The following is a 21,566-nucleotide window of genomic DNA, read 5'->3' on the forward strand; positions in this document are numbered from 1 at the left end:
AAACATTTCAAAATACATATCAGTAGCTGTGGAAGACCATTGTTTGTTCTTCAGTTAGTGAAGAAAAAAATACTGTAATAGGATGAAAACAAATAAGAACGATTTACTTGGTGATGTGCAAATGATAAATATATTTCCTGAAGACCCATTTTCAGAGATTATTAATACCCTACATAGTTTTATCAGTAAAGCTGCAAGTTAGTGGGAATGTTTGTGGACATATCTTGGAAATTTGCTGTCTGTAAATGACTGTGTGCTACCATATCATTCTTTAGTAAACTATTTATTGAAAGTGCGTGTTTAAACATAAACTAGGAAATAGTTCAGCCCTGAAGGCAATGATATTAGTAAACTAAGGCAAGTCACGGAACATGTATACCCTATATGTGGGCTATACATGGAGCAAACATTTAGTTTATTTAACCAAACAAAAGAGTTTTTTTGTACTGCAGAAATGCTGAACTCACATATTTGAAGTGCACTCATATGTGAGAATGAAGAAAACGGGGCCTGTAAAATAAAATATTTGCGTAGGATCACACAATTTGAAACACATTTACAGGTCAAGTACATTAAGATGAGGTCTATTAACAATTTTATGATTTTACAACGCCTGGGTTGTGGGTGTGAACGGGGGCGATCTCAGTTTTCTGCGTTGCTCTTGGTTCATTGAAGGAATGGCAAGTATGAACTGATGCAATTTGGTCTTACAATGTAGGATGCTCACAGTACACATCTTCTGCTTTTTTGCTTTGAATTGGAATCTTAAATATTTATAGGTTCTGTCTATTACGTGTATAGCAGCCCCACTCAGAAGTGTAGGTAACATAACAATGTATTAGGCATCCCAGGTGTGTGATAGCGCCAATGTATTGGTCAAGCAAGTTGTGCACAAAGTAGTGTGCTTCCAAAATTTTGAAGATAATACATAGAGAAAAGTATAGATTTACTATTCTTAACTGCACATCTATGTTGCGGGGATATATATTTTCTGCATGAAATGCTTTGTATTTTGACGGTAGAGGAATAAAGTATTAACTGTGAGAATTACCTATTGCCGCATCCTTCGGCCTGCACCTTGCCCCGCATCTCCCCCAGTTGATTGTGAGCTCCCAGAGCACTGAGGGTAGCTGGGTAGGTGAAGAAGTCACTGCTCCATTTGCCTGGTAGATTCACCAGTAGCTGGTATTGGCACCTTGTTAATATAAAACGTTGTGTATGTGTACAAAACATGAACTCTGTGCCAGGATGTAGTTATTTGCATTTGTTTAAAGTAAATGTTTTGGTGATAATTGGCATATAGGCATTGGACCTACCACACTGACATTAGAGGTGCTGTTTATGGGGACTCTTTAAATGGCTCTCATTAGTCAAGAAGCGCTTGCCGTGAGTGTTTAGTGAAACTCGGTTAATATCAAGAAACGCCCCATTTAAGGAGCGGCACCAAACCTTGTTTGGAAGTGAAATATCATAGTAATTATGACAAATATAAATATTTACATACCTGTCCTCGTACCAGATGCATATATAATTCCTGCATGGTGCTCCACCTTAGCCGCGCCTGTCATAAAGTGCGTGACGAAACACAATCTCTGTGCTACGGAAATGTGTTCCGGACAAATTTCATACATCCAGCATCAGAACACGGCCTGGCACAGGCGGGGTCATCAGAAAACATTACACACAGACACAGTCCGTGTCACGACGAACCTCTGTGCCAGTGGTGGAGAAAGCACAGCATGGATGATGATGCTCAATGTAAGCTCAAAGGACAAGTGCATTATCCCCCGTCCAATAAATGACTCACTTGTTAAGCTACAAAGCCTTCCGAAAAAAAGACGGAATGGTCATTTTAAATCGTCGTCTGCAAATCCTTTTTTTTTTTTTTTTTTTTTAAGTTGGAAAGTCCTGTGGAACTGGGGAAGCCACAGACCAGTGTAGCTAACCTGTAAGTGTTAAGGGTGTACTACCTCTGTATGCTCACCCTACATACATACAGTGCTGGAATCAGGAAAACATCCCAGGAACCCATACATTGGGGGTCAGTAAGTGGTAACGGAAGGAGGGGGTGGAGTTACAGGAGTGGAGTTTTACAGGCATCTTATACCTTTGTTTTTAAAAACTCTATTGCAAAGAAACAGTAAATCTGTTCTGGCTTACTTAATTGATAACAAGGAGGCTGCATATTAAAATAGCTTACTGGGTCAACGCACCTGCCGCAGAAATGTTTATGTCTCCAGCATTTTTAGAGGATAATAATATTGATAAGATACCTCTGGTGGTTTATGCACTTCCTGTGTAGATCTGTGGTTTGTATTGGTATAGTTCTGACTTGTAAAGTAGAATGGAGGTGGGGGTTAATGTGCCTGCTGCAAAGCCTATTGTGTAGCATGCAGATCACAGATTTGTTTTTTATGTAGATAGGTAAGTGGGTTAATGTTTTGAAACACGGAACCTTTTGTTACTTGCAGTTCACAGTTTTCAGTACTTCTAGCATATCACAATGAGCGGTGAACCAGCATCAAGAGCTGCTTGCAAACTGCAAGACGTGGGTGTAGAACCTTATTGTTTTTCTCAATCTGTCTTAAATCTAAGGTTGCTAAAATGGTTCATTTGGATAGTCTTAAAGTGTTATTAGTACAGAAAACCTCAACCGCTCGCTAAATTTTAATTCTTTACTTTGTGTTTCTCCTGATCATCTACTCTTAACAAACAATGCCTACCGGTGAGGATGATAAGTGACTCCTGCACCCTGTAAATCCTTATCTTATGTAACCTTTCTTGTACATCGATGTATGCACTGAAATGATTTATTGTCTCTGTATAATATGTGTGTGTGGTGTTCTCTGACAACCTACCTTGGGAGGAGTAGCACTATAAAATACTTAAATAAAAAAATTAATTGGTAGGCACTATTTAAATTGTAATTTGTAGGATTACTCATAGAGGCGGATGTATCTTGCATTATTACAGACTCTTACATGCAGGGCTTCAACAAAGTCAAAACCCAGCCTCCAAATCATAGCGTCACCTAATTACTTATGACATGATAACATGCTGTGTGCATTTATTACATTTGGATCTAGGTTTTAGGGCCCAGCTAGCTCGCAACCAAAGTGATGCTGAACAAAAGGAGGGCTGACTCCCCTTTAAATCAAGCCTTTGTTTTGGATCTAGATGGAAGTGAAAATAAGAAAGCCCCTTCACTGCCTGCAGGTTGCTGCTAGGAATGGAATGCAGACAACGTGAGGACTCTGCTGAGTGTGTCCCGATGTGGGCTGGTTACACCAGGAAAAATTCTGGGACCACTTAGATCTCAGATCATGTTCAATCATAGCTACCAGATCTGAGATCCAGCTGAATTTCCCTCATTTTCTGCACTGAGTGGCAGTTTTGAGGGTGTAACTCCTACCACATATGTGACTGAAGCATGAACAGGTACAGCATCCCCTGTCTAATAATAGAATACTGGCATCTTTAAGAAGGACTATGATCTGAACAGGTCCCTTGGGAAGAAATAAATAGAAACATTATATAATTGTAGTATCAATCTATAAAAATCACTATTTTGTTACAAAGAATTGTTTCATTTTTTGTAAGAGATTATCTTGTGAATGATATTCATAGCAGGTTTTACAACTCAACCAGACATAATCATACTGTTGGGATGGAAAAGTCCTCTGTGTGGTAAGAGAAGTGCACCTCTGCAGTGAGCGCCCAACTGTACTGTTGTCTGGATCCCTAATGCTGATTTTTTTGTCATAGTTGAACATGTATCATCTGTGTTCACCATGACATAGGCCTGTCTCATGGACTGCAGTCTTCCTGAACTGAAGAGGGGCACCCACAGCTCTGCCTCCATTGTGGTGGAAGACTACTGCCTTTACCTGGAGTTAAGCTGCATAAGAGTGGTGATGGCAGCGTACCATGTAGTAATCATTAGTAGTGAACAGGACCTTTTTTAACCCTGTGTCACTGGAGTGAGGCCTAGAGGCTTGCTCGCCTTTTTAAAAGTTTAACTGCTGTGCGCTTAACTCAACTCTGGCCTGCATCAGGTAGATGTGGAAGTGCATGTTGATGGAAACGTGCTGAGTATATATGTGCTTGCAAGAAGCACAATACAGAAGCTGTGAAGTGTGGTACAGTGTGCACATTGTAGATGTGTTTATGCTGGCAATGTGTGATTTTAAATAACCCACTCTGGTAAAATACAGAGAAGCTGCAGTACTGAACAGTGTGTGCAGAGTGAATGCGTTTGTTGCATGTGGTTATGCCTGTGGTGGCATAATACATGAGGATAACAGTGCTGTGCAGTCAGTGTGCTGTGGATTTACTCTGGGTGCAAGTGTGCCTGCATTGGTACATTACATGGAGAACCTTGGGTTCCATTTTGGGAAGGCTGGGCTTGCCTGGTGAAAACATGAGTAGTAGAGGAAACCCCCCAGACTGATTTGTGCATTGTCACGTTCATTAAAGCTGAGATGGACATGCATTGGAAGATGGGAGAGCCAAACTTTTCAAAGGGCTCTTTGATTCAATAATTATCACAAGGAAGGGGCCTGGACACATTTCAAGAAGAGAGAGTTGGAGTTGATAAGGAATTGTGAACAGTACGTATGGTAACCCGGTATTAACCTTTTGATGCACATATCACTGTGACTGACATGTAGGTGTGCACTGGGGCAACTGGGGGCCCAGGCCTGCTAGTCTCCCTGCTGGGTGAGGGAAAATCACTCAGGGAAACCAAGACCACCTGTCCTGGAACACCAGTGCCTGCCTGCTCACCAAGTTAAGTGTGCCCTTGAGTGAGACTATAGCATTAGAAGGAGCAAGGTCAAGAGGGGAGCTCTATCATGATTACTCGCTGTGCAAGGTGTGAGGAAACCGCTCTTGCATTGATCGGGCCATAGCTGGTGTGCTGGATGGTTTTAGCAACACCCATGTGTCAGGAGGGGTGCAGTGTATTGAGTTGAGGAGCAAGGGATGTGTGGAGGGTGTATGCCTTTATGATAGGTGTCTCTTTGTACCAGAGAGGAGGCCACCATGAGCACCAAGGCCAGGTCAGCATGACCAGATTTGTGAGTGCTGTGTTGTCGACCCCATATGCTAGGAGGGGCTGCCTGAAACACTGAGGCTAAGAGTTCAGGCCATCACCTGGGTCAGGGAAACTGCTGCTGTGATCGAGGTGGGTCCATCCCACATACTGCAAACTGCACTGAAAAAAAACCAAGGATCAAAGGGCATCATCTGAGCCCCGTCAGAGCAAGGAGATCCCCACCGAAGGGAAGATTGACTTACTTCGTGATCACCCCTGATCGCTAGAACCAGCCAGTAGCACCTTGGAGGAGAGAGCCTGCATCTGCCTGGTGCTGCCGTGTGTGACCGTGTGCAGCCTGACTTTGACGATCCAGAGTAGGACTTCTCTGCGCTGCTGAAGGGTTCCATATCCCCAGGGCAGGTAACCCAGGAACTGGGCCTTTGGGACCCCAGTGAACATACTGCCATCAGTACTGTGACCCCCATAGACGGTTGTGACTGAACTTCCCAATAGAGTCAGAGTGGAGAACTCCTGAGTATGGCTTAATAGTTTACAGGCCCTGGATGTGGACCTCAGTGAATGAGGAATAAAATTGAACCAGTTGCACTAAAGTTAGTAGGACAGGGAGTGGCCTGGCAACTGCTAGAACCCTGACCTCAAGGGAGATTGTGTTATTGCTTTTGAATGTTGTTTATATTTGCATATGTAGAATTAAAATACTTTTTTTTAACATAAGAACAAGTATTTACTGGACATTGATTTATTGTTCGCACTGCTGCACGTTGCATGATGAGTCTTGTTCACCGATCTGTTTATACCCCCCCATGTCGAAGGAGCCCTGGCTCCTTGTATGACAATACCTAACTGAGAGTCAGGTGCAGAAGGGATGCTTGGTCCAATTGAGCAGGATCCATAGTAGGGTTTCCCGAGATATTGGGAGTAAAAGGCTTCAGCCAAAGCGGTTGGGCCCTGTATCTCCTGCCTGCCCAGTGGCCCTCTAAATGGTGTTCTGACACAAACAAAGCGGCAATCTGGATCCCTTTTTATTAGTGATTGTTGGTGATGCAGGATTGGGTAACAGAACTCGATTTCATTTCTTCTTTTCAATGGAAGGTCCTTTAAATCTGTTTAGTGTTGTTAGGGGGGAGGTACTTAGGGTGAGTTTGAAATTAAATTCCCTGTCAGATGGGACACACATACAATTCTGAGGTCACAGAGTGGAAGTTCTAAAAGGTGGGGGAAATTAGTACCCAGATGTTTTTATGACTTGACATTAGGTAAATCTGTGCTCCTTTACAAGGATTAGTTTTGTTTAACAGCAAACCGCAGTTATTGCCCCTTATACAGTACTTTTATTATATTTTTGGGGTAGATTGGTACACCCTGCACTTCCCACATTGTGTCCAAATCACATAGTTTAGGGATGGAGTTTAGGGATCTTTAAGTTCTGATAAAAGTTATAGACACAGTTGGTGCTCCTTGTATGTGGCTGAAGAATGTAGATCAGTGGATGTAGGGATTGATAGTTTTCCCAAACATCCGATTTGTTCTTGCCTTTTTGATTGCATCCCAAAACACCCTGCTGGTGAAGTACGATGGTGTGGTTGATAATGGAAAATATTGTTAGAAAGTCCATTAAATAAACACGGTTAACACCATAAACATCCACTACCAGAATCACTTGACAGAATGAGGCCACAAAGACCTTGAGAATGTGTTCCTGTGCCGGATTCCAGTTTGAGAAGAATTCAATAGATTATTTGGCTTGTATTTGACTAACAGCTGCTCTTTTCAGTAGTACCACTAGGTACTGACAGGTAGACTAATCCTAGATAAAACATTAGAGGCTAAAGTATTGCTTTCTCCATCTAGGGATGGTGTATTCTAATAGCTAGATAGGAGTAGGAACTTATAGACCAAGGTTTTGTTCTCACTGTACCATCGGACACGAGCTGCACCCAAATGATGAGGTCCAACAAGTCCAAAACTAGTCTGCAGTTGCTTGTGTTTCTGTCTTGGGGTACTCTATTTAGTCTGGCAGTTTCAGATGGACTTTTCCTACTGGAGCTTGACAAAGACTGTATGGAGTGGCATAGTGCTTAAAGTACAGATGGATTGGAATAAAGCTTGATTATTTACTAGAGTGCTGAGATTAGTTCAACTACTTATCCCATTTTTTAAAAACTTTCTTTTGTATTTTAAAGGGTTTAACACAGTGGGAGATGTCTAATGACATTTGGTAAATATTAGCAAATCACTTTGTCCCTAAATCTGAATTTGCAATTATGTTTAATATGTAAAAGCCAAATTTGCGTTGTGGCATCTAGTACTGTCTCAACGTCCTGTTGAGTCCTCTATCACCTTCATGTGCTGATATTTGTAATTTGGTGGCACTTGCACCCTATACCCTGTCAGCCCCCAGGTCAACAACAGCACTGTGCTACTATTTGTTCGGCTTGGCACCAACACTAAAAATGGTTAAATAAACGGGCAAGTATTCAATTGGAGGCTAATTGAAAAGGGAGTAACTAGGGTGTCCTGGAACTCAACTCTAGAAAAACACCTTCATTATTAAAGACATGGTGCAGCAAAAACATAAAAGTATGATCTGTTTGAAATTAAAAAAGTGCCTTTCATTAACCTGCAGAATTGTTTCACCTTAGTACACACAATTATATCACTGCATTGACAAGTATTTTTTAGAGTGATAGTTTTCAAACATAAATTTAGAAACTTTCATCCCCTTTCCCTCTCACACCCTGGCAACAACCTGTGAACTAAGAGACAAACCAGTTGTTATGTGAACTCTTTGGGAGGGCTGGGTTTCTATTATACATGAACAACATATTTTATTAAATCAGACACAGAAGGTATTATGCAGCATACATCCTGAAGACGTATTTCAAGGTTCTTATATGTGATGATGAAGAAAAAGGAAAAAGGAGGTAAAGTGAAGTCAAACATTTGCCTAGGATCACACAATTTGGTTAAGAAGCTGGGATTTATACCCAAGTTTCTGGTTTTGCATTGCGCACTTCAGATACTAGATGTATACGCTTCACTTACCCTACAACCACTTTACCACTACCCATCCCCACCCCCATCCCTCGGACTGCAGCCCTCGGTCACATCACAGACCAAACAGTGCAGCCCCTGGGAAATTGTTTATGAGTACCCATGTTCTAGATGCTTTCAGCTGTTTGCTATAAATGTATGCTTTGCCTTGTCCTAGGAGGCGGGGTGGTTATTCCCTCGGCTGCAGAGTAGACCCTCGCACGAATGATTATAAATTGAGCCTATCCCTCCATTAGAATTAGGGCTCACAGTGTTCTATTATTACAGGTTTTTATATGCAAATGCGGTTTTTGAAACCGAAATATACAGAAAGTAAGTATTTTTAGTGACCACCCATCACCATGTTGTCATTCATGACTGCCAGGACTATATCTGTGCAGACTGACAGCATAGGGAACTAAACACAGAACAGGGATTGCCTCAAATACCTTTGAACTTTCACATATTTGTACTATAACGTTAATGTTTCCTTTGAGTGTTTTTGTATTATATGAATAATGCTAAACCTTGAAAGACAGTCACGTCTTTGTTCAGATTTATAATTTAAATAAATGTAAAGCTACATTAGTTGGAACTTACTTTTTCACGAAAAATAAAAGAAATATGAATACCTGCCAACAGGACGACAAAAAGTAGATACACGCAGCAGGAATGTTAACAAATGAAATACCATACAATCGTCAGCTCTAATTATGAGCGAACAGTAGATCTTTGTCATGGATTGACAGGCTGTAATCAGTGCCTCGTTGACGCTGAGAACGCTAACCTGCGCTTTTTGTTTTGTCCTGTGTGTTTACAGATGTACGAAGCTCTACCATCAGAAGCCTCACGACTGGAAAGATGACAGTGCCGAGAAGCACGGCCCTGTCACGCTGAACCCTCGGCACGCGAAGAAAGCCTTCAGAGCCATGAACGAGCTACGAAGGTAGATTGTTGTTGTTCTTCAGCACTTGCCTCGTTTCGTGCTGTTTCTCAGCAGTTGTTCAGATGGTTAGGAGAGGGGTTTTGTTTTAAAACCAGCGAGGCTATAAAATCATTCTTGCTGAAAGCGAAATACAGCAACTAAAAACAAAATGAAACTAGACTAGCATGCGCACACACATGCTTCTAATTTAAACTTCTTTTTTTTGAAAATTTGAAGATTTCCTGCCAAATCATGTATTCACAAAGCTTCTAAGGTGCTCTTTGCCGTCAGCCTCATTCTGTCCAGGGTACAAAGTTTATTTTTGTCATTAGTAACACTTATCAATGGGACAGCAAGATGTACAGCTATTTCGTCTCCGAGTTGTAAAAGAATAACAATACTTGAAGTGGCGGCTTCTCTACTTTATTTCTGCATCGGTTTCAGTGTGACTTTTTGGTGCCTTTCTAGCGTTACGCCTTTCGATCAGGCCTTCCCGACAACATGAATCCCTCTCTTAGTATTCAATCCACTCCCACTGAATCTACATACCTCTGATCTTGTTAAGCTTAGATGCGGTTAGTAATTTACCCCTGCTTGCCCAGGAAGACGTTGTATATCCAGAGCACCTTGCACTTTGCTCAGTTACACCTTATTCAGAATCCTATCCACTGCCCTTTGGGCTCGATTTCTCTTCTACCCTACCCTCACTCTGTTGCCTAATTTGGTTTGAGGTGCGGAGTTTAACTAGCTCCTAACACCCACTAAGCTGGAAAGTCATGGTCGAAGAAGGCAGCTGTCTGGATCTGCAAGGGTCTCGTGCATGACTGGGGGGCGTTGGGGCGATGCTATTGTTTCTACACAACTAGTAGTGTTTGGACTGTCAGCTCACAGGATTGGGTGGTGGGGCCATGCTCTTCCCTACTGGGCATACTGGCAGAGGAGCCTTCACACTTCAAATGCAGGAGCTCCAAATAGTAATGGGGTACCAACCTAAGATGCTGTGTTACATCCACACCGTGGCCTCATGCCTGCAAGAACATGCGATGATGGGGCTCATGATAGTGATGGGCCACCAACATGAGGGTCGTTTTGCAGCAATATGTCACTTCATAAGTGCAATTTTTTAGTTTTTGTGCTTCACTTGACACACGTTGTGATGGGCAGTGAAGTGTAGACTCTGGTCTTGTTTCAGCTGAGCAGTGTTAATACCCCCACAGCAGTACAGTCACCATGGATCCAAGGCCCTGTGGGTGCAAGGCAGCCTCTGTAACTAAGGGCCTGATTTAGATGTTGCAGAGGGGAATACTCTGTCACAAACATGACGGATATCCCATCCACTGTATTACGATCCCATTATATATTATGAGGATCTTAATACGTTTGTGACAGAGTATTCCCTCCGCCGACATCTTAGTCAAGCCCTAAGTCTCTTTGGGTGCAAAATAGCTTCTTAGTTCAAATGGGCAAACTTCTTCCTTCTCATCAGGGCACTGCCTTCTAAATAATCTCATCAGTCCTAGAGATATTGTCCTTATCCTTTAAAATGAAGACAGACAAGTTGCCATTACTGGTCCTCTCCTTTTTCTCCTTTTTCTGCTTTAGTGTGCAGAGGCTCTTCAAACAAAAGGTGGATGTAGTAGAATGGCTAGCTAACCTCCATTCTGTGGGCAAAGTGTTCAAAACCAAGTATCCATTCATATTTGAAGTAAACCCCTAATTTTTGGAGAAACAAACCACAGATGAGTGCTTTTCTGTTTTAACACACCACAGTGTCACAGAGACCCTCAGGTGAAACTGTCTCTCTCAGGTTGTGTATTCCAGGCCGACAGCCTGCTACAGGCACAGGTTTGTGCACTTCAATCTTGCTTCCAGGCCACGTCCGTTCTTTAGGTGTTGCTATGGCTGTGCCAGGTCACACTGTGACTTGGTGAAACTGGTTTTGTTTCAGTCCACAGTAAAAAAGGTAATTCCTGCCAAATGATGATTCAGGCCAGAACCATCATAAAATGTGTTTTCTGTTCCGGCCGTGCAAGACTGGAACACACCCTTAGGTTTAGATGTTCTGTTATGAGAAGTAAACACAAGGCGGGGTTCCTACTTATGTAACACACTAAAGATGACTGGCACACAGTCATGTGCTTTTTGCGGGGTCCCATGGGAAGTGGATTACCTTCTCCCCAAGAGCTTGACCTCCCCTGAAAAATGATTGTCAGCAGCTTCATATACATAGTCTCTGTCCAGGATAATGGCCATTGGATCCCAGGCTTTGCTTATACAGAAAGCTATATTGGCTTTGTGCAAGGCATAGTGCTCTGTACTGGGAAGAGAGGAGTGGACTAGGTTGCTATAACTGGAGGTCTGTTAAAGCTCTTTGAGAGTCACAGTCCTAAAATTGCATGCTCATAGCCCAGATCTAGCCTGATATAACAGGGTTATATTAAAAACCCCTTACATTGGATTCAACCTGGCAGAGGCGTAACTAGATTGTTAAGGTATCCAAGTGCCCATAATGGGGTGTAGCTTTAGGTATGGACCACTACAATATACTGAGGAGCAAAATGCTACACGAATACCTTAAATTCAAAACTTCCCATGGATTATACCAGTCCTTCACACATACTGCACCAAACTTATGGAACTTTCTATCATTTGACATACAAACGCAGCCTTTCTCTAATCTCTTTAAAAAATATCAAAAGATTCATCTCTTCCATCTCTTCCTGAAATAAGACTGGTGACTATTAATTATATTTTGACAGTTCTCCTATATTATCTCCTACCACAGTTCCTTGATGTTAGTCAAATCTCCTGTTTTAATAAGGCAATACCATTCTTATTTATTGTCATGTTTTTGTTAATTGTAGAGCGTGAAACACAAGCAAACCCCAAATTAACCAATCATTCAATCATTGGTATTTATAAAGTGTGACTTATCGCCCCAGGGGGTATCCAGGTGCTGGAGTGGTCGAGTGTGCTAGCTGTAGGGTAATCACAGGTCTCTTCTGAAGAAGGTCAGGGTAGGAGCAGTGCAGAGGTGGAGAGGGAGGTCGTTCCATGATTTGGCAGCAACATGCTCCTGCTGCGGCTGCGGTTGATCCTGGGGATGTGGGTGAGGGCAAGGGAGGCAGAACGGAGCTTTCATGTGGGCAGGTGGAAGGGTAGTCTGTGATTGATGATCTTCGGTCCGGTGTTGTGGATAACTTTGTATGCGTGGGTTAGGCTCTTGAATTTGCATCTCTTGTGGACAGGTAGCCAGTGAAGGTTTCTGAGATGGGGCATGATGCTGGATCGCCTGAGGAGGCCAAGGATGATCCTAGCTGGGTGTTCTGAATGATTTACAGGCGATGGAGGAGCTGGCAGGGACTCTGATGTAGAGGGTGTTGCCGTAGTCGAGGTGGCTGGCAATGAGGGCCTGTGTGGTGGTTTTCCCGGTGCTGACAGGGATCTAGTTGAAGATTTTCTGGAGCATGTGAAGAATGTGGAAACATGACGAGGCCACTGTGTTTATCTTCTTTTTGAATGAGAGTTCCTTTTCGATGATATGCCAAGCTTGCTTGGGGGTGCAGTCAGTCGGGGTAAGAGGAGTACCCAGTGTGGTCGGCCACCAGGAGTCGTCCCAGGGGGAGGGGTTGTTACTAAAGATGATAACTTTGGTTTTATCCTCGTTGAGTTTGAAGCAGTTGGACTTCATCCACTCCGCAACGTTGGCCATGGCGCTTTTGAAGTTGGATCTGGTAGTGGAGTGTTCTTCCTAGAGGGAGATTGTTAGCTGTGTGTCATTGGTGTAGGAAATGATCTTGAGTCCGAAGGTTTGGACGATCTCGGCCAGTGGGATGTGTAAGTGTTGAAAAGTGTGGGGCTGAAGGAGGACCCTTAAGATACGCCGCAGATGATGTTCTTGGGTTTTGATGTGTAGGGAGGGAGGTTGATCCTCTGGGTGCGTCCTGTGAGGAAGTCTTCGATTCATTTGAGAGTGTTGCTTCGGATTCCCAGGAGGTGGAGTCCAATCACAAGGGTATGGTGAGAGACCATGTCGAAGGTCGAGGAGGATCAGGTCTACCTTCTTGCCCCGGTCGAGGAGAGATCTGATGTCCTCAGTGGCGGCAAGCAGGGCAGTTTCGGTGTTGTGGCCCGCTTGAAATCCAACTTGGGAGGGATCCAGAAGGTTGAGGCTTGCCAGGTGATCTGCAAGTTGAAGGTTGATGGCTTTTTCTAGGACTTTCGCCAGGAAAGGAAGCAGCGAGATTCAACTGTAGCTCTTGAGTTTGTTGGGGTCCACTGTCATTTCTTTAGGAGAGGTCTGACCTTGGCCTGTTTTCAGATCTCGGAGATGGTGGCAGTGTTGATAGAGGTGTTGAGGATAGGGGTGAGGATGCTTCTGCTCTTGCTCTGGCTGAGGTTGTAGGCTTAGGGAAGGCAGGGTTAGCTGGGTGAGCCGGAGTGGGTGGAGTTCATGAGGGCTGCTGTCTCCTGGCAGGTCAGCTGTTTCCAATCTGTCATAATGTCGCTGGAGGTGATGTCTGGATGGATGAGGAGGTGGTTGATGCTTGTGGGTTGTGGGGGGAAGTTGCTGTATATGGTGGCAATTTTGTCATGGAAGAAGTCAGCAGGGGCATTGCAGAGGGCCTGTGAGGGTTGGAAAGTGTTTGCGGTGGCGGCAGGGTAGGCACACTTCTTGACGATTTTGAAGAGTTCCTTCAAATGATTGTTGCTGGCTTCGAGGTTGCTGCACAGGACATTCTTTTTCATTTCTTTGAGGTGGAGGTGGTACATTTTGAGCATTCTTTTGAAGGTGGTGCAGTTTTAGGGGTTTTTGCTAAGTCTCCAATGTGTTTCTAGTCGCTTGAATTCCCTCTTGCATGCCTGGAGCTCGGGGGAAAGCCAGGAGGCTGGAACGTTTGTTTTTCCTGGCATTGGACTTTCTGGCTGTGACGACTTCGATGACACACTTGAGGATCCATTAATTTAAATTGTGGGTGTCTGCTTTGAGGTGGCCCGTGGGGCTGGGTTTGTTGGTGTTGAGGGCGGCGGACCATTGTGACTCCTTGATTTTACCATATCTGTGAGGGGGGCACCATGGGGCCTGTAGTGTGTTCTGGCTTTCCTCTATGGAGAAGTAAATGATGTGGTGGTGAGTCCATGTGAATTCTGTGGTGTGGGAGAAATGGATTCTGTCTCTGGCCGTGAAAATGGAGTTGAGGGTGTGTCCTGCAGTGTGTGTAGGCTCGTAGACAAGCTACTTGAGTCCCGTGGTGTGGAGGCTTTCCAGGAGGTCGGTGGAGTTGTGGTCGTTGAGATCATCTGGGTGGAAGTTGAGGTCACTGAGAAGCATGTAGTGTTTAGAGATGATCGCTAGGGGGGCGATGTGTTCAGTGATGACTTTACAGAAGGTGGTGGGAGTACAGTGGACAGGATACAAGGGTACCTTTGATTGTGGTGGTGGCACTGGTCCGGACAATGAAATTGAGGTGCTCCATGTTGGGTGAGGTTTTGTTCTCAATGGAGGTGCATTGAAGGTGGTCCTTATGGATGATGGCAATGCCTCCACCCTGATGGTTGATGCAGTCTTTGTGGATCATCTTGTAGCCTGGCAGAGTTGCACAACAGATGTTAGAGGCGGCTGAGGGCGTGAGCCAGGTTTCAGTGATGAAAACAGGTCCAGGTTGAGGGTGGTGATGGTGTCCCAAACTTCAGAGGCATGTTTGCTGATGGATATGGTATTGAGTAGTAGGCAGTAGAGGGCCTTTCCAGTTAGAGGCTGAGGCAGCAGTGAGGTGGTAGCTGTCTTGGTGATGGAGGAGAAGCAGCATAGGAGGCAGGTAAAAGGTCCAACCATGGTCTGGGGGGATGCGGTGCAGCAGGTGCTGTCTCGATTCCTGGTGTTGATGTCTCAGACCTGTGCGCAACCCTCTGGTAGCTTGGCACAAAAGCAGTCAGGCTTATCTTAGAGGCAATGTGTAATGTATTTATGCAGCACACAAACAGTAGCAAAGTGAAAACACAACAAAAGAAAAATCCCACACTAAGTTAGAAAAATAGAGTAAAATTTAATTAATTGACACCATCATTTTGAAGATTTAAGTAAAAATAGTGCATAGCCACACAAAGCGGCTACTGTGGTTATCTGGTCATGCTGGACCGAAGCAAAGTCATGAGTTCAGGCTGACCGCATGTAGTGTGGGCCAGATACAGGGACCAGGTTAGGCTTGCTGAGGATGCTACCTTATCTTCTTGATGTGGGGCATTGCGCCATTCAGCGGTAGATCCAAGGAGCGATGATGGGTTCTGCATCGAGCTGCATCATGCGCATTGGACCAGTGAGGGCCTGGGAGGGCTGCGAAGGAAGGTCTGCATCGAATTGCGTCACACTGTATCAATTCTGATAAGGAGCTGCAAAGGCTGTATTTGGCTGCATCCAACTGCGTCTGTACTGATGGGTTCTGTTAGGGACCACCTTTATCTCCACTTCCAAAGGACCAACACTGGGGAGGCACCACTTGTGGGGTGAGGACTCACAGTAGGCAGAGTGACGGTGCAGTGTTCAAGGGTGTTGGAGACCTTGGAGTCAATCTGGTTGCCTTGGAGTTCAAGGTGCAGGTTCAGTTCTTCTTCCTCAGGCAGCAGGGCAGCAGAGCAGTCATTATTGCAAGCAGATCAGCTGGATAGTCCTTCTTTCAGCAGGGCAGCAGAGCAGTCCATCTTGCAGCAGAGCAGCAGGGCAGCAGAGCAGTCCTTCTCCTGAGACTTGCACAGGTCCATAAGTGATCTGAAGAGTTGGGTCCAAGGGTTTATTATTTATACCTGCTGTCCAATTTGAAGTGGGGGATGCTTCTAGAGCACACAACCTACAAAAGTGTCTGCAATTCAGTTTCCTGCCTCTCTGTCCTGATCTGCTTGTCTTCGGGCAGAAAAGAATAGTGTGAAACCCTGTGTGTGTGTGGTGAGGCAAAGCCTTTGTGATGTGCGGTAGGAGACAGCTCCTTGCCCTCATCCTGACAGAGATGGCCCATCCTGCCAACTTCTATAGCCCCTTTGTCTCACTGTGTGGGAGTAATACACAAAGCCCAACTGCCAGCTACACCTAGTCATATGAGTCAGGATACAGGCTGCATGCACCAAATGGTTAGGACAAGAAAATGCCAATTTTCTAAAAGTGGCATTTTCAGAATTGTTACTTAAAATCCAACTTTACCATTAGAAATAGTTTTAAATTACAATTCTTTAGAGACTAAACTCAATTTTCCTACCTGTCCCCAATTGAAAGTCAGCACTTATGTAATCCAAATGCTATCCTAAGGGAGAAGAAGTAGTGAAAACAAATTTTCACTACCAGGACATGTAAAAGTTAAAAGTGCATATCAAACTTTTTTAAGTAAGTACACTGTACTGTGCCCTATAGGTGGTTAGGGCCTATCCTAGGAGTGACTTATACATATTAAAAACAAAGGCTGAGACCTGGGAACAATCAACATCAAAAGGGTTAAAACTGCACACACACAGGCTGCAATGGCAGGCCTGGGACTTGTTTAATAGGCTACTTAAGTGGATGGCACAACCAGTGCTTCAGGCCTGTGAGTAGCATTTAATTGAAAGGTCCCGTGTACATGTAGTATAACTTTACTTGGGACTTCCAAGTAAATTAAAGTTGCAAATTGGGTGAAGATCATTGTTACCATGTTTTAGGGAGAGAGCACAAGCACTTTAACACTAGTTAGCAGTGGCAAAGGGTGTAAAGACCCACTGCCAGCAAAAAGAAAATCAGAAAAAACAGGAGGATTGAAGGCAAAAAGTTGGGGAAAACCATAGTAAGGATGACTGGTCCAACATGCACTATAACAACTGTTAAATATATAAATACATAAAGAAATAAAATGATTGCATTCATAGTTTTTGATCCATAGTATCATCTGGGGCTACTGATCTGGCTTCTTCGTGTATGATAAACACTGTTTTGTATAAACCTACCTCAAGCCTGTACCTCTTTGCCATCAATGGTTTGGCCCTTGGCTCTGTCCTTTTACCTTGTTTTTGAGCCCATCCAATTGCTCTTTTAGCAACCCCACTATGCCAAAGAACTCTCCTTCTCTGACCAGGTGATAGTTGTTGTCCTCTTGATCCGTGCATGAAGGAAAAGTTAGGATAAGTCAGCCTAAGTCAAAATCAACGCACAATGTGCCATTATATGCAGCCTTGGAAGTCAACCTTCAATAATTCATGAAACCTTTTCTTTTAGTGTCGTATTTTTTTATAACTCATTTAGAATACAAGCATTTTTTAAATGAACTACATTTCTGTAAATATATTACGTTGGCTTTTTTTATTCAACATTTGATGTTTTTAACATTAAGGCTATTTTTTTCAGCCACACCTTTCAAAATCAACATTTGCACGATGAACCTTGTGTTTCTCTTTGTGAAGCTGAGGAGGGATCACCTTCTATCTGTAAAATAGTTTGTTTGAGGAAGGTACAGTTGTGGTGAAGAAGTTCGTTTTAGCAGGGTATTCCCAGCATTCCAAGACATATATCTGAGTTCTTGAGTGGTTTAGAAGGTGTACCAATGGTTTTCAGCCTTTCATGGTAATGTTTGGTTTGTCTTCTCAATTGCCTGTTCCTGAGATTTTGGATATCGATGTGACATTCGAAGCCTGACCAGCAAGGCCATTGTATCATTTGTTTCTAATTCTGCTGTCAGTGTGAGTAATTGAGGAAGTCTGGAAAGAATGAGTGATGTGTGGTTCTAATGTCTATTATCTTAGTTGCCCTTCTTCCACACATATGCCTATGGTACTATTGAAGGGTCATCTATCCTGTAGTTTAGTGGATTGGTCATTCTAGTGGTTAAGCAGGGCAGCACATCAAAGAGAATTCTTTCTAAGTGGCTAGTATGCATATTAAGCAGTTTATAAATTCTTCAATGCTAAAATCCTATCTTCAGGACTGGATGTATTTTGAAGATTGTTGCAGGGCACTTCAACCTTTGTCATGTGGGGTTTTCCCTGTTCTCAGATTCTTACAGGATAGAGTTGGCTTTTAAACATCCTCCTTGTGGTCTAAATGGGCAGCAACCAGACAGGCAGGTCTCCATGGACCGGTAAGAAGTATTTTATTAATTACTGCATGATTTCTGCTTTACAAAACTGTGTTAATCCAAAGGGCCAAGCCATCAGTTCAGTTCTGGAGAGGGTACAATCACATCCCTTCTTTTTGGTAGTTAAATCTGCTAGGAGTTTTAATGAAATAGGGTCTGCCCTTTGTGGTGAGAATTGAATGTTTGTTTCTGAAGCATTAGTGCTGAGATCCGATCAGAAGATTCATTATTCTCAAAAGGTTTTTTTCTTGTTTTTCTCTTCCCTGCTTCTTCTCGGAAAGAGTAAATTGCGCTATTAAGGTGCAAGAAGGGCAGCTTTTAGCTTTTTGAACGGGCCAGCAAACTTTTTATAAATCTGTTAATTCAATTGGCAGTTTGGGGACTTCGGGACTGTGATGTAAGGCCTCCATTCTCTTTAAGCAGGTGCAACAGTACTTTTGGCGACCGAAGGGGGCAGGATCAGGTAGGCGAGTCTTTAGCGTAGAAGCACATTTTATGCCCCTTGTACCTTCATAGGTGGGGGGGACAGACAGCCACACACTCATACATCTCTGTCTCTCTATCTCTCACTACATGCTGCAGGTGGATGGTGTGCCACCTCTACATTTGGTGTAGGGGTCCTTTGTTTTGTGTATAGATGAAATACTCGAAAAGTAAAATTCATCAGTGTGGCAGCATTTTGGGAATGACTGAGGGGTGAGATCTGGCCTAAAGGCATCAGCTGCACAGGTGGGAAACCAGGTTTGAATCCTGGCATTGGCTCTACTTCCTGTGATTCTGAACAAATCACTTACCCTGCCTAAAATGTGTAACGTCTGGCTCTCATGTAAAATACCTCGTTCTCATGGAAAGAACTCTATTGCCTTTGGGCTAAGGTTAGGATATATAAAACTGCAAAAATAAAAAAATAGATTTTGTTACTATGAAACTGTTAATATGTATGCTTTTATATTTCTGATTAGCAAGGACTGGGACAAGAAAGAGAATCATTCGTGAATGGGGTAATGCTGAGTTTGCTAACTCGGAGTTCAATTTATTCCTAGCCATGGCCATGGAAGAGTACACCAAAGTGCGACTAGCACTAATGGGGATTATAGAGAAGGAACAGAGACATATAGTTGTATATTCTTCATCCACATTTTAAAATAATCGTATTCATTTTAAGCATATGTGGGATTGTATTCTCTTTCGATTGTTTCATTTTTCTCTGGCCTGCAGAGTCAATGGCTGTATGCTGTCGCTTCCGCTGAAGCCTTAGTTAATTATTTCCAGTTTCTGTAGAGCTAGGTATCTCTTTCTGGCTACTTCAGAGTGCTAGGTGAAGGGTAGAAGGAGGGAGCTAGCGTGCAATTAGTGAAGGGACCTTCACAGTCCTATTTCTTTAATGAATTTAGTTGAATGCACAATGCAACAGTTCAGTTTCCATTACTCCAGTCAATCTAACTAACAAACTCTCATATCCGCGGCTCAAATTAACTCATAATAATACTAAAACTGTACTCATTATTTCCTGATACTAATCCATCACTAATTCTTGTTGGGTTCCAGAGTAGCGTGCTACTCACCGAAAAGCGCTTCGAAGCCTCGTCAGGGGTAGTAAGCGCTATATAAATACGATTACAATACAATACAATGACCCCTTAATAGATTCCAGTTAGGTTCTGCTTGATACTTGGAACAAGTGAATTGTGCATTCTGTGCCACTGGTTTCTTAGGTATACCCCTGAATGTTTTTTACTTCTGAAGACTCCCTGAGAGCGAAGTTGCTGTTGCTGATTGGTGGTTTGTGTTGGGTTTTGGTACATAAATTATAGATGGTCTCCTCAGGGAGTACCATGGGCCTCTGTAATGTGGATTTTATTTTTGTATTGATTTAGGAACTATTAGAGTGTTTTCAAGACAAGTTGTATGTGATCACAAAGCTACACATTTAGGCAGGTTATGTCTGTTTGGTTCTGATGCCTTAGAAACCTGTTATAAACTTTGGTATAAACTCAACTGCTTTGGCCTGAAGAATATGAGAGTTCAGAGACTTGTTTCTGACTCCTAGATTCCTAACATCCAGTGTGATGGTTGGTGGCGCTCCTTATGTGGCTAATGACTTGATTGTCAGGAAAGGGGATTCTTGGAATATCTTTATGGATTAAGATAGGTGATGTCATTTCCTGTGATTTTTGATGTTATGATTGGGACAGCAGTCTAATGTTTGATTACATCTCCGCTACCTATGGTATTATGATGAAATGTCTCCGCTACCTCAGAAAGGTAGGTGCAGGACAGCTCTACCAAGAGAGGTTACGCATGCCCTCATCCAGCTAATTATATTTAGGAATGGGGAATCCATGCATTCATATTTCACTGCAATTAGTGCAAATATGATTTGCGCTTCTATCATTTATGCTTGAACTATTTTAAACCACTATGTGCACTCTCTACTGCAGCAACATGCCTAGGAGGGTTGATGTGGAACCTGGCATACATCAACTACATTCTAAACCAAAACACATTGGTATAAGACATTGTCATTTACAATGCCGATAGCTCTAACTCTCACAAATGCAAGACCTATTGCATTGCAAATGCTTGTTTATGGTCTGGCTTGACAGCACAGCTGTCGCCAGACAATTATGTGACCATCAATAAATAGAGGCTTTGGCTTCACCCATATGTGAGCCAGATGCACATTTTTTGATTGGGCAGAAATCTGCTTTCACAAAAAAAGTGCTTGTCCTCCACGTAGCTGTGATTATTATGTTAATTTATCCATCTTCCTAAGCTTGAACTCTCAGGGGCACATACATAACACTGGAATGCTATTAAAGTGTCTTAGATAACTAGACAATCTATGTTGTTTCTTCTTGACAGAAGCACAGATAGGAGGAGGGCAGTCATCAACCTACATGGATGTTTTGGTCTGGCCTGACAGTGCAACTGTCACTTGACCGTTCAACCTACATCAATATTATTCTACAGTTCTTTGCTTCCAGATAAATACCTATTGATTCCCATGCTATTTATTTGTAATGCTTCACATTACCACACAGCATTCCTCTGAAGCCAGACCAACTGGGATTGCCAAAGCTTGTTTTTCTCCATGTTCATTCGCAAAGCCTTTCTTTCCTGTTTTTACATCCTCAACCATTTAGCTGGTTGTTGAGTTAATCATTTTTATTTAAAAGACAGGGAGGAATAACAAACTGCTGTTATTGAATGTAGCACTAAACTTCGATAACAAGTTTTAAGGAGCAAGTCATAATTTAAACCACATGAGCGTGCAGCACAGTAATCACAAGACAGAATAAAGTAGTGCTTTTTCTGGCAGCAGCATAATATATAAATATGAACCAGATGTAGAAGTGATTCCGGTTGTAGCCAAACTGAATTTTAGCCTTTTCTTGCAGCCACCCTATTCGGAACAAACCAACAAGGGTGAACTGAAACCAAGTAGGTTCAATGCATG

At 43.1% G+C, this 21,566-nt stretch overlaps 1 protein-coding gene across 1 annotated transcript in view; it reads left to right on the plus strand.

The window, feature by feature from the left end:
- The window catches only part of KLHL2 (kelch like family member 2), a 382,747-nt gene that overhangs the window by 25,547 nt on the left and 335,634 nt on the right, over nt 1-21,566 (plus strand). Inside the window, exon 2 of the mRNA XM_069243918.1 lies at nt 8,913-9,038. Coding sequence (XP_069100019.1) covers nt 8,913-9,038 — 126 coding nt within the window. The remainder of the gene's footprint in view (nt 1-8,912; nt 9,039-21,566) is intronic.

The sequence above is a fragment of the Pleurodeles waltl genome, chromosome 1_2, assembly GCF_031143425.1.
Source record: "Pleurodeles waltl isolate 20211129_DDA chromosome 1_2, aPleWal1.hap1.20221129, whole genome shotgun sequence".
Taxonomy (NCBI): domain Eukaryota; kingdom Metazoa; phylum Chordata; class Amphibia; order Caudata; family Salamandridae; genus Pleurodeles; species Pleurodeles waltl.